The sequence below is a fragment of the Monoraphidium neglectum genome, assembly GCF_000611645.1.
Source record: "Monoraphidium neglectum strain SAG 48.87 unplaced genomic scaffold scaffold00917, whole genome shotgun sequence".
NCBI classification, from domain to species: Eukaryota; Viridiplantae; Chlorophyta; class Chlorophyceae; order Sphaeropleales; family Selenastraceae; genus Monoraphidium; species Monoraphidium neglectum.
The window spans coordinates 1-12,444 of NW_014012711.1; the positions used below are offsets into that span (position 1 = coordinate 1).

The 12,444-nt window shown below is 65.1% G+C and overlaps 3 protein-coding genes across 3 annotated transcripts; 2 read left to right on the forward strand and 1 right to left on the reverse strand.

Annotated features, from left to right (window-relative positions):
* Positions 1 to 3,148: 3,148 nt before the first annotated feature.
* MNEG_5916 (Translocon-associated protein subunit alpha) lies at positions 3,149 to 5,115 on the forward strand (the record flags this gene model as incomplete). Its single annotated transcript, XM_014045605.1, has 6 exons — positions 3,149 to 3,191; positions 3,310 to 3,428; positions 3,665 to 3,784; positions 4,098 to 4,220; positions 4,571 to 4,697; positions 4,934 to 5,115. The coding sequence occupies 6 exons, from the start codon at positions 3,149 to 3,151 to the stop codon at positions 5,113 to 5,115; spliced, it is 714 nt and encodes a 237-aa protein (XP_013901059.1).
* Positions 5,116 to 7,615: 2,500 nt separating this feature from the next.
* MNEG_5917 (hypothetical protein) lies at positions 7,616 to 8,153 on the reverse strand (the record flags this gene model as incomplete). Its single annotated transcript, XM_014045606.1, has 2 exons — positions 7,616 to 7,962; positions 8,090 to 8,153. The coding sequence occupies 2 exons, from the start codon at positions 8,151 to 8,153 to the stop codon at positions 7,616 to 7,618; spliced, it is 411 nt and encodes a 136-aa protein (XP_013901060.1).
* Positions 8,154 to 9,541: 1,388 nt separating this feature from the next.
* Positions 9,542 to 12,135, forward strand: MNEG_5918 (hypothetical protein; the record flags this gene model as incomplete). Its single annotated transcript, XM_014045607.1, has 6 exons — positions 9,542 to 9,563; positions 9,941 to 10,245; positions 10,437 to 10,499; positions 10,772 to 11,046; positions 11,311 to 11,424; positions 11,697 to 12,135. The coding sequence occupies 6 exons, from the start codon at positions 9,542 to 9,544 to the stop codon at positions 12,133 to 12,135; spliced, it is 1,218 nt and encodes a 405-aa protein (XP_013901061.1).
* Between the last annotated feature and the right edge of the window lie 309 nt (positions 12,136 to 12,444).

Here is a 12,444-nt window from a genome sequence, read left to right on the forward strand (position 1 = left end):
CCCCGCCGCACGCCCGCCCCTGCGCCCACCCCCGCGCGCGCGCGGCATGACGGGCGTGCGCTCCGCCGCGGACGCGGGGAGCAGGCTGCCAGGGGGCTGGAAGCCGGGGAAGCCGCCGGCACCTGGTTATATTGGGGGTGGGTGGGTCGGTGGGTGGGTGGGTTGCAGAGGTCGGGACACCAGGGTGGGTGGGCAAGGGCCGCTGAGCGGCTGTATCCGTCTGTGCGCTGTGGTGTGGAGGCTGTGTGGGAGTGCGCAAGCACAACGAGCCAGGCGCAAGCACGACGAGCCAGGTGAGAGGGCTACTTTGTGGGCAGTGTTGCCGAGGAAAGGGCCCGGCAGGCATGCACCCTCGCTGCCCCCGAGCGCTGCCTCACCAGGCGGCGCGGCCGGCCCCTCGCCGCCACCCCCCGGCGACGGCGTCACGAACGACAGCATGTGCGGCGTCATGCCGCCGGCGCCGCCGGCGCCGCCGCCCGCCCCAAAGACAAAGCCGCCGCCGCCGCCGCCAGGGCCGCCTGTTGTGTCGCCGAAGAAGCCGAAGACCCCGCCCGCGCCACCGCCAGAGCTGCCCGCCGATGAGGGGACGCCCCCTAGGCCGGGCGGCGTGTCGATGGACATTGCCGAGAAGATGTTCGACACTCCAGGGGTCTGCTGTTGCTGCTGCTGCTGCTGCTGCTGCTGCTGCTGCTGCTGCTGCTGCTGCTGCTGCTGCTGCTGCTGTTGGCCGGCCTGCTGGACCCGCTGCACACCCTGCTGCGGCTGCGTCCTCACAGAGCGCAGCCGCCGCATGGCGGGCGTCTGCTGGTCCGGCTGCTCCTGTCCCTGCTGTTGCTGCTTTTCGCGCGCTGGATCCTGCTGCTCCTGCTGCGTTTCCTCAACGTGCTGCTGCTGCTGCTGCTGCTGCTGCTGTGGAGGTGTAACAGCAGCTGCTCGCTCCTGTTCCTGCTGCCGCTGCTGCTGCTGCTGCTGCTGCTGCTGCCGTTGGTGCGCCTCCATTGCGGCCCTTAGCTGCATGTGCTGTCGCAAGGTCGCCTCCCCCTGCTCAACCGCACGGGCTGCCTGCTCGCCTTCGCCTGCGGCGGGAGCGCAGGAGCAGGTGTGTGTGTGTGTGTGTGTATGTGTGTGTGTGATTGTGTGTGAGTGTGTGTGTATGCGTGTGAGTGTGTGCGGAGGGCGGACGCAGAGAGGGAGAGGCAGTGTGTGTCTGTGTGTGTGGGACATCGCGCGCCTGTTCGCAGGCTCTGGCTGCTGTTTGACAGCAAGCGCAGCCCTCCCTCACATGCCTTCCAAGCGTTGCACGCAGGGGAGCCCCTCCACAGGTCTCGTCCCCTACGACGCCTGGATGCCGCCACCACAGCACGCCCCACCCTGCACAGCATCTTCTTCTGGCCCACAGCCACCCCACCCCCATCCCCCGCACACCCAACCCTCCGCCACCCCAGACGCACCCAGGGCACACAGCTGTTCGTGCGCCGACCAGCAGAGGGGGTCCAGCGCCAGGGCCCTGGCAAACCAGGACGCCGCGGCCGCGTCGCGGCAGGTCGCGCGGCAGATGCGCCCCAGCAGGCACAGCCCAGCGGCGCCGTTGGGGACCTGGGGTGCGGGCGATGGGAGGGACCGCGGGCCGTTGTCGTCTCCGCTTCACCTCTGCTTGAAGGAACTGCCTCAATCATGCGCGGCAAATGCAGGGCCGAACATATACAGGGGGCGGCAGCCGCAGGGGGGACCATGCTGCTGTAAATCACGGGATGCGGCTGTCCCTACCGGCGGCCTGCGGGGCGCCCGCGCCCCCCCCCCCGGAGGGTCCCCCACCTGGCCCTCGCCGTGGCGGGTAAGCGCGGCCTCTGCGGCCTGGTAGTTCCTCAGGGCCACCCAGCAGAGGGCAGACAGGTAGCGGCTGGGAGGGGAGCTGCAGCCTGTTGATGGATGGGCGGCGCGCGGCGCGCGGCGCGCAGTGTGCGGTGTGCGCAGCCAGGGGCAGCGGGGTTCTAGCGGCGAGGCGGCAGCCTGACCAGCTGCAGCACGCCATGCCGGGCTTGCAGGATTCTCAGCCGCTCGGGGTCAGTACCGCGCAGGCCGGTTGCGACGACGACTGCAGGGCAGGGGGCGCGGCGGCTCACCGCTGAGCAGGTGGCACGCGCGGTACGGCTGGTTGCAGTGCCAATGGCACACCGCCAGCAGGTACTTGTTGTGCTGCTCATGCAATGTGGAATGGGAGGCGCGGCATGTGCATCGTGGCTTTGTACCCACGGACGGCGGCACGCTAGCAGGGCTGCACCCCTTCTGGCTACCGGCGCTCAGCCCTCACAAAGCAACTGCAGCCGCATCTGCACTCGGCAGCTCCCTCGTACCAGCCCCCTCGTACGAACGCAATGTTTGAGCTTTGGCCCCGGATGGCATGCAACAGGCAAGTGTGTGTGCATGTCCGCGCGCTCATGCCATGCAAAGGTGCGTGCTTGCGTTGATGTCAGTGCTCCCCCCCGCCTGCGAGCGCACGCACCTCAGAGCCGCTTGCGGCAACCAGCCGCTCCGCCAAGAAGCGCGCATCCTCGTACATGAAGAGCGACAGGCTGCGCTGCACGCACGCCGACAGGTACTCCTCCATCGCCGCCGCCGCCGGTGCCATCCTCCCGGCGCGCGGCAGTCCTCCCCTGTCACCAGCTCGAGCTGCTGCTCCTATGAGATTTTGGCTGCAGGTGAGCCTTGATCAGAGATGCCTGGCTTATACGGCTATATAGACAACAGCAAGGCTCTTGAATATCCCCGGCCCGTCAGTAAGGGGCTGCTCAGCGGCGGCCAAATACAAATTTTTCGTGATCTGGTTGGCAAGCGTTGAGAGGCGCCATACAGAAGCATGAAGCGACGAAGATGCTTGCTCATTTCCTCGTTGTGTCGTGACTGCGTGTTTGAGATGTCACGCTCAAAGGCGGAGCTTCCACCCAGCTGCTCCTTGCCCAGGCTTGCTGACCAATGGTTGGCGCCACACGCCTTGATTAAAGGGCAAGTGACTGATAACAACGGAGGTGTCTTTGTGCATTTGAACAGCGTATTAAACCTACACGAGTGGATTCGTTGAGGGGGTCGTTGACACTCCTGCCTCGGTGGAGCTTGGCATAGCTGCAGGATCACGATGAGCCGGGGACAAATGTCTCTCCTGGTGGCTGCAGTGGCCCTGGTCGTGCTGCCAGGTGGGTCGATCGGCACTTACTTGCAGCGGCCCACCGTCTCTGGGTAGGATGCACCTGGGCGCGCACACAGACAGTATTGATGAATACTCATGATTATGATCGTCAACGGCTCGCACAGGATGCCTGGGCCAGCGGGCCGGCGACCTGCTGGGCAACCTGCCACCCGCCGGCGGCGACTTGACCGTGCACCACTACTTCCCGGAGCACCCAAACAAGCAGATTCCTGCGGGTGATATCGTGAGTCCTTGCATGGTGGCGCGGCAATGAGTCGGCTGCTGCTCAGCTGCTTGATGCTGCTCCCAGGTGGTACCTGCAGTTTTTGCAAACCCAGATTCTTGCCGATTATGGCAATGCTAAGTGGGGCTGCAAGATGCAATGCAAAGACATTACCTTAAGCTTCCAGCACCCCTGCCTGTGCCCCTTGCTTGCTGCGCCAACCTCCCGCCGCCCCGCCTGCTCCATGTGATCTACAGATCAGCGTCGTGGTCAGCGCGCACAACACAGGCAGCAAGCCAATGAACCTGTCCGCAGTCGTGGGCAGCATTAATTCTGCCGAGAAGTACGAGATGTTCATCCAGAACTTCACCGTTGGGGTGCGGGGAGCACAAGCCGGCGAGGGACCCACAGCTTCAAGAGGCCATGCTAAAGAGAGCTTGAAACGTCCTCGTACATTTGTATTTGGGCAGCCCCTTGTAGCCCATTGCAGCAAAAAATGCAATGGGCAGTGTAGAAGCTGCACATATCTTGTGATGCGTTTATCTCAGCACGCAATGCAGACTCTGTCAAACGGAAAGCACATAAGCGCTTGCCAAGAGAACGGTCACATGCCCGCAAGTCGCAGCATGCCTGCCTGAGCTCGCCCCCACCCTCCCCCCCCCTCCCCGCCCGGTGTTCTCCTGCGCGCAGCGCTACTTCTCCCCCCTGGCTCCCGGCGCTGAGGCCTCCCTGGAGTACAAGTTCAGGGCCGACCCCATCCTGGGGGGCACGCCCGCGCGGGAGTTCATCGTGGCACTGCACCTCTTATACGAGGTGAGGACTGAGGGCGTCCTGTCGCCTGGACAAGGGGGCGGCGCTACCTTGGGGCCCACAGCGGCAGATGGAGGGCGAGGCGTCGCTTGGTGTGGCAAAGCGGGATGCGCTAAGGGACGGTTGGCATGTGAACAGCTCACATGCGGCGCTGCATGTGCGAAGGAAACTGGAGGCCTCAACCCCTTGGCGGGCAGCGAGTTGCGTGATGGTGGTTTCTGATCTAAGTCCTGTGCAACACGGACGAAGCACGCTGTCTTGTGGTCGCCCTCGTTGCGCGGGCGCGCACACACACACACACACATCCTCACACACACACACACACACACACACACACCCACACCTTGTCCCAGGTTGAGGGGTCATACTTCAGCAGCACATTCTTCAACCAGACTGTCGACATCACGGAGGCACCCAAGGCGGTGGACTTTGACCTGCTCTGGCTCATCGGCACCCTGCTCGCCATCGTCGGCGCCGCCGGTGGGTCCCGTGCTGATGCTGTGGGCTGCAAGGCGAGGGAGCGAAGGGTGCCGGCTGCGTCTTGGTGGAGAGGGTGTCGGGGTCGCCTGCAGTCAACTGGGTGTCCACTTGTGTTTGTCAGCAACTGGTGCTCAACAGCGCCATCCAGCCACACTCACACACACACTCTGCCTGAGACCAACCAGCCCACTGATCGGTCCCCGACGACCCCGCACTGACCGGCCCCTGGCTCCCAGGCTACTTTGGCTACGGGCTGCTGTCCGAGAAGCTGGGCCTGTCTAAGGGCCGGGCCAAGAAGGCCAAGAAGGTGGACGGCCCCATCACTCTCGACGAGGACGACTGGGTCAGGGGCACACACTACGACGTGCAGAAGAAGCGCAGGGCGGCCACCAACGCCGCGGCCGCCAAGAAGGCCTGAGGACAGGGGCGCTCGCAAACGGCAGCGGCGGGATCTGGTCGCCGCGGCGGGCGGCTGCGTGTGGCGGCGGCGAGCAGCACGGCATGCATGGCAGCTGTGGTGGCGGCGGCACGGCGGTGGGGCCAGCGATGCAGGGGTCGTGCGAGCGCAGTGATGGCAGGCGGCAGCGCTAGAACACCTGCCTGCCATCAGCTGGCGCTTGAGCAGCTTACACTTGGATGCCTGCCGTCCGCCGATGCCGATGTATTGCAGCGGGCAGGCCGGCTGCCCTTGTGCATTGTGTGGGCCGATGCTGCCCGCAAAAGTTTTTGAGTTGACTGCCCTTCCTTTATGACGCTGTGGACTGGGCCGCCTGCTCAGTCGGATCACCGACTGGTTTCAACGCTTGCCCCGGAGCGGGCACGGGGCATGCGGCGGCCCAAATTTGCCGTTGGGCGCACTTGGCTGGGTATGCCCCTGCCGACATACGACTCGATGCAGGTCGCTCAGAGCTGACGGTGCGGGCCCCATGCCTGCGCCACTGCTATCTGCTCGTGAGTAACTTGACTGAAATGGACTTATTTGACATAGTTGCTGCTCTTGGTGCTGCGGTCAACATGAGGCAGCGACTGCTGTCAAGGTGAGGTTTGGCTTCAGCAGCTTGGAGTACAGCAGAGCGAGTGGCGTTGCATGAAGGCACATACGCTTGTGCGACAAACGCGTCATTTAGAAGCATGTACATGACTACGAGAGCGGTCCTGGGCGGTGACCTGCTGTCTGGAGACAGGAGATGAAATCTGAAAGACCGCTTTTGCCAAGGGAAAGTCGCCACAGCTTCCTGCTAGATCATCGCATCACCAGCCACCCCTTCCGCCGCCACCCTGGGGGCAATCACGTGACCAGTGGCCCTCCTGGCCGCACTTGAAGCAAGACCCCTTGCCGCCACCACTACCACCGCCGCCACCACCACCATAACCACCGCCGCCACCACCGTAGCCCCCTCCGCCGCGGCTGTAGCCGCCACCGCCGCCTCCCCCGTAGCCACCACCGCCACCACCGCGGCCGCCCTGCTGAGGGCAATCACGTGACCAATGGCCCTCCTGGCCGCACTTGAAGCAGCTCCCCTTGCCACTGCCACCTCCGCCAGCAGCAGTACCGCCCACTGGGGGCATATCTTCCCAACCAAACCGTGCCGAGCCTGGCGATGCCAGTGCGACACACAGGAGAGGGAACCTGTCAATGCACGCGCATGGATGCTACTGTACGCAGCATGGCCAGAAGTCATGGGACATTGTGTGCAGCTCACAGAATGTCAGGCAAGAGGCTGCACGGCTCCGAGTGCACACCCACCTGTCATGCCAGAACCACCCCCGCCGTTGCCAGGGGCCGCGCCGCCACCGCTGGCGCCATACGCGCCAACGCCACTGTAGGTCTTTGCCGGGCCGCCGGCGCCGCCCGCGCGCGGCGGTTCGTCGGCCCACCTGCGGTGGGATGCGGTCGTGATGGGTGAGTTTGCGGCAGGGCTGATGCAAGTCTGCGCGCAGCTACACGCTGCAAGACTTTGGCAGGCACAGCCACGCACGCCACAGCACGACACAAATCCAAGCGCTTTGCCCAGGCAGCTGCGCCTGCTCACTGGAAGAAGCGGCACTGCTGGTCCTGCACCAAGCAAAGAGAAGGGTAGAGTGCGAGAGAGGTTACTTGGCGCATGAAGACCGGCACATGCCATTTCAAGTGCAGCAACGCCGCAACCATCGAACCAAGTGGCCGCCTCGCTCCGATCACTCCCTGGCCCCATGACATACGGTAATCAGCGGCCTACCCGCTGGGGCTTTGAGCACTTGTAGTACTGGCGGCCGGGGTTGGCAGCGCTGTTGCTGGTGCGCATCTCTGCCTCCATGCCGCATTGGCACACAAACCCATGGCCCGCTGCGCCGCCCGCGCTCGGGGCCACACCCTCGGACGCCGCGGCACCGCTGGTCGCGGGGGCGTTGAAAGTGCCAGTCGGGGGCCCCGTCCGCTGGGCTGCAGCGCCGCCTGGCGCGGCGTTGAGCTCGTCAGCCCACCTGGGGTGCGGCGGCGCATATTTGTTGCACAGTTGGGCGGTTGCCGTGCGCTGTGCCAAGCATGGGTGTGTCGCACACGGCACATGTGCATGCGCTCACAGCCTCAGCCCGCTTCCACGTGTAAATCAGTATGCAGCCATGCGCCCCTGCAGCCATGGCGCTGCATGGCTGCACGTAACGCGTGCGTGCGCAGCAGCGCGAGCGCATGCAAGCCCAGCCGTCACGACCAGCAGCGCCCACTTGAAGTAACGGCAGCGGCTGGTGTCGTCCCGCAGCTTCGCGCATGAGAAGAAGAACCGTCCAGGGTTGGCGGGGGTCTGCGCCGGCGGTGTGGTGCGGCGAGCGGCGCGCACGCCGTCAGGGGCGAGCGTTCTTGAGCCGAGGCGTACAAGACGCAGAGCCCCGCCGGCTGCGTCAGCATCACCAAGGGCCGACCACTGCACTCCATAATGCTGCTATGCACGATGTTGCTGTGTCATGCAAATGCAAAGAGCAGCTGGAGCGCTCATGGTGAGCTGCTGGGGCACCTTGGAGGTTACACCCTGCGCCGGCTCCCCGCACTGGCAGAGGGGCGCCGGCATCGTTGCGCCGGCCTGCTGCGCCGCCGCAGGCGACTTGACCTCGTCACCCCATCCGCGGGCCGCGCCGGTGTATCCGCCGCCGCCGCCTACGTTGACAGCGCTGCTGGCCTGCAGTGCGGTGTCCTTCTTCGCGGCGGGTGCATAGGGCAGGCCGTTGTCGTCGTCCTGGGCCTTGCGCTTGCCGCCGCCGTAAGGCATACTGCTGCCCGTGTAGGAGATGTCTGTGATGGTGGGTTTGTTGCGTGCGGGATCGCCAGGGACTGCATAGAGCGCAGCAGCACACGCAGCACGGGTGCGCAGCTGAGGAGCGACGATCGCATGTTGAGCTGAGAGCACAGCGTGCCTCACCGTGGGCGCCGGACTGGTCGCCATATGCAAACCCATCGTCGTAGTAGCCCTCAGCGTTCGCCATGTTGTGAGCTGGGCTGATGGGCCAAGTGCGCGGGCAACAGATCTCCAAAGGACCGCGCGGATCTGACGTTGGTCGCACAAATATCGATAATGGATACTTTGTTTGAATCGCACACGGCTCTTGGGGACGTTTGCCTGTGAGTGGACGCGCTCCGTTTAAATTGGCCACTGGCTTCAGGGGCGCGTGGGGCCCAGGTAGTGCCCCTGGTGCTGTCCCGGGCGATGCGAGACCACCCACGCAGTATTGCAAACACCCTGACTTCCGCATGATATAAATGTCTCAAGTTACAGCACGTTGCAAATCTACAACCGAGGGCTATGATAAGAAGGCTCGTTTTGACCGCAGGCTGCAACTGCAACCAACAGATTCATGTTTCGACAGCATGGGCAACCAGCAGGCGGTTTCATGTTGGTGCAGTCATTGCACAGGGATCGAGGTGACCACGCCAGCCGCAATGGTAGTCATGCTTGCAGCTGGGCGGTATGGCGGCCCACACTGCAACTGATGAATGCCGCAGCTGCCATACCGCCCAGCTGCGAGTTGCAGCTGCGCGCTAGGCCCACTGCCGCCACCATCAGCTGCCGTATCGTCTCCAGGAGACGTGTGAGTGATAATGGTGGGCCTCACCGGGCTGCGCGCTGTAGTATTGCGGCACTGCGGATCCATGCCTTTTTACTGCAGATCCATGTTCCACATTTCCAGCCGGACGGTCTGCAGGTGAGTAGAGCCACTTCCGTGGGAACAAGTAGTATGGCAAAATGATGGGTTCAGCGTGCGCCGTTCCAGCCGCAGGGCCAATCCTAGGCAAAGGCCAATACTGGCAGAGGTGGCTGACTGGGCTGGTGCAACCGCAGCTGCCCGCAGCGGCACCCGTGTAGCAAAGCCACCCCGAGGCAAAAAGACTGCAGCACTTCGTCCAGTGACTTCTCAAGGCTACCTACATTAAATTTACGCCCCTCTACATCAAGTGCCTCACGATCCGCCAGAAAGGCATCCTGGTCTCGGCGAGCGGCATCTTTGCAATAGCCTCATTCCTCTCGGCGTGCACCTGCTGAACGGGCTTCATACAAGCAAGGATTGACGGTGTTCAAACCTCTCACGAGCTTGGTTGTTCCGGCGGTTCGGCTCGAACAGGCATCTGTTCGCGCGCCGCACCTTTGGCTGCACAAGACTGCAGGCTGCAGCCGGCGGGCCAGCGAATCGCACGTCCTTGCATCGTTGTCTTCATCGCAGCGCCTCACATCAACACGTCGCTGCGCCACGAAGAATAGAGAGTCGCCGGCATCGGCAGCCATTGGGGTGTGTATGTGTGCGTGCGCGCTTTCGCATTGCCTAAAACCACCAGCATCCTTCTGCATCTGCGACCTGGCGCGGCCCCAGCCTGACGGATGAAGTTTGGAAAGCTCCTAGGTGAGTGCATTGGACAGCATGCAACAGGGCAGAGAGGCGGGCGGAGGGGGCAAGGAACGGCACAGCAGCCCCACGGGCGTTGGGGACTGCATATGCCACGGCTGAGCAGAATCTCTTGGCCGGGGTCCCCGCCACGATGCTTGCCACGAGGCGCGGCCGCGACGCCACGCACACAGCCGCCACACATTACCTTTTGAATCTTCAGTCGCGCCGACGCCACTGGCACCACAAGCGACGCCTTGCGACGCGTTCCTTGCCTACATAGCCCCTGGCGCTGAGCGTGCCATGCTCAAGCGACACACACAAGCTCGACCCCTGCTTTTTCTCCGTTCTCCGCAACTCCCTCTGCAACGCGCCCGCGCGCTTTGTCCGGCCAGGGGAGCTGTTCGGCGAGGCGTCGACGCGCGGCGAGGCGGAGGCGGGCGATGGCGATGCATACGACCCCGACCACCGCCCCGTGCTGCGCTACAAGGCCCTCAAAAAGTTTATAAAGGCCCATGCCAAGCACCACCATGCGCCACAAGACGCGGCCGCGGGCGCGGCGGACACCGCGGCGCGCGGCGGCGACCGCGGGGGCGACGGCGGGCGGCGACAGGGGCTGGGGGAGGGCGCAGAGGGGGCCGCGGCGGCGCCCGAGCAGCTGTCGCCAGACGAGGCGCTGTTCGTGCAGACCCTCAACGAGGTGCGCGCGGCTGCAGGCGGGTTTCCCGCCCTTCGCACTCCTGCGCTCCTGCAATTGGGGGGCGAGTGGCGCAGCGTCCTGCAGTCTCACCCCATGATCCCCGCGACGTCGAACCTGCACCTGCGAGCTGCGCACCTGTGTTGTCATCTCCTGCCACGACCGCCCTGCCGCGTGCGCCTCCTCTGCCTCAGGACCTGTCGCGCCTGAACGACTTTTTTGTTGAGAGGGAGGAGGACAGCGTCATCAAGCTGCAGGTTTGGGGAGGGGGGGGAGTGGGCACCGGGGCGACGCACAGAGCGGAGGCGCAGCGAAATGCGCACGGTGTCGCCGTCGCGACAGCTGCCTATTGAGTGGTGAAGCCCTGTGACTGGGCGGCAAAATCGTGAAGTGCAGTGCGCGGGGAGCGACCGCCGCTGGGGACCGCCCTGGGAACCACTAGGTTGGCTGACTGCACGCCGCAGTGCCCCAACACTCTCCAACTCACACTGTCTCTCCATGCTCCAAAACGCTCACGCACCATCACCAGGACCTGAGTGACCGCATTAAGAGGCTGCAGGGCTTGGCAGCCAAGGCCAGAGGTCAGCAGCAGCAGCAGCAGCAGGAGCAGGGAGAGCAGCAGGGAGAGCAGCAGGCAGAGGAGCAAGCAGAGGAGCAGGCAGATGCGCAGCAGCGGCGGCGGCAGCAGCAGCAGCAGCAGCAGCGTCCAGCAGGCACGCTCCCGCCGTCGATAACCCATGAGGCGCGGGGCCTGAGGGCTGAGCTGGTGGACCTTCACGGGGAGATGGTGCTGCTGCAGCACTGGTGAGAGGGGCGGCCGCGGCCGGGGCAGCAGCAGCAGCAGCAGCAGCAGCAGCAGTATTCATGTGTCCCGCTCTGCTACGTCCCCACGCCTGCCGTGCCTCGTGTTGGGGTTCGGACTGCTGGACGGAAACCGGAACCGGAAAAGTGCAGGCCCCAAGCGACTCAAAGCTGAGCCGGCGTCACGTCTCAGCCGCCGAATGCGAACGCTTGGTGCTCGCCCGCTGCACGTTCACATGCCTGGCCGCGCGCACTCGTGCCTTGCAGGTCGATGCTCAACTACTCTGGCGTGGTAAAGATCATCAAGAAGCATGACAAGCACTCCGACATCCTCATGAGGGCGCCCTACCTGGAGTCGGTGCTGCAGCAGCCCTTCTACAGGTGCAGCGCATGGGGGCTATGGGGTACATGGGGGGCGCATGGGGCAAATGGGGCGCATGGGGCGCATCCGGGACGCATGGGGGGCATGGGGGGCGCATGAGGGTTAGGTAGGTTGTTCCATGCCATCGTGGGTGATCAGACACGCGACAGGCTTCCGACGCCGCTGCAGCACTGTGCATGCAGCCACGGCGGCAGCTGTCCTCTTGTGCTGCACTGCCCAGCCCTGTCAATGCCAGAGTCTCACGCGCCGCCCCCTATTGCTCCCCCTGCAGCCACGGCGTCATGTGCCGCCTGGTGCGCACCGCGGAGGAGCACATAGATGCGCTCGCGGCCAGCGGCCTGCTGCCCGCCGGCGAGGGCAGCAGCGGCGGCGGCGCCGCCCCGGCCGGCGTCGCGTCGGCGGCCTCTGAGCGCGGCCGCGCGCGCGCCGAGGTCTTCCGTCAGACGCAGCAGGCGCTCGACACGTGGAAGAGCATGCGCGAGAGCGCCAAGACGCCCTCGACAGTGCTGCCTGCTGAGGGGTCGGAGCTGCTGCGGCAGCTGCAGGTCAGGGAGCGCTGGGCGCGGCTGACGGCGCGGCCCGTGGGGGAGCAGGGGGAGGGCGCCGACCCCGCGGGTGCGGGGAAGCGCGCCGCCGCGGAGGGTGAGGGGCCGGGCAATGGGGGCGGCGAGCCCGCTGCCAAGCGGGCGCATGTGGTTGGCTCGGCGTAGCGTGCTCTGTACTTCAGACTTCAGACACGATAGGGACCTGCAGTAGAGGGTTTCATTGGGAGGGATGGGGCCAAAACGTGCAGGACGCCGGCTTTGCCAGCAGAGCGTTTGGTTTTGGGTGTGAGGGCTGCCCCCTGGCGCCAGCGACGGCCCACCGGCCGGGCTGCCCGGCCGGCCGGGCCGGTGGGCTGTGTTCAGGCGCGCTGGGCCAGGGCGCGGCGCCGGCAGCGCCTGCTGTACTACAGTGCAGGAGCCGCGCCCTATGCACCCGCACGCGTCGCAGCAGGCTGAGGCCTGCCAGGCCGCGGG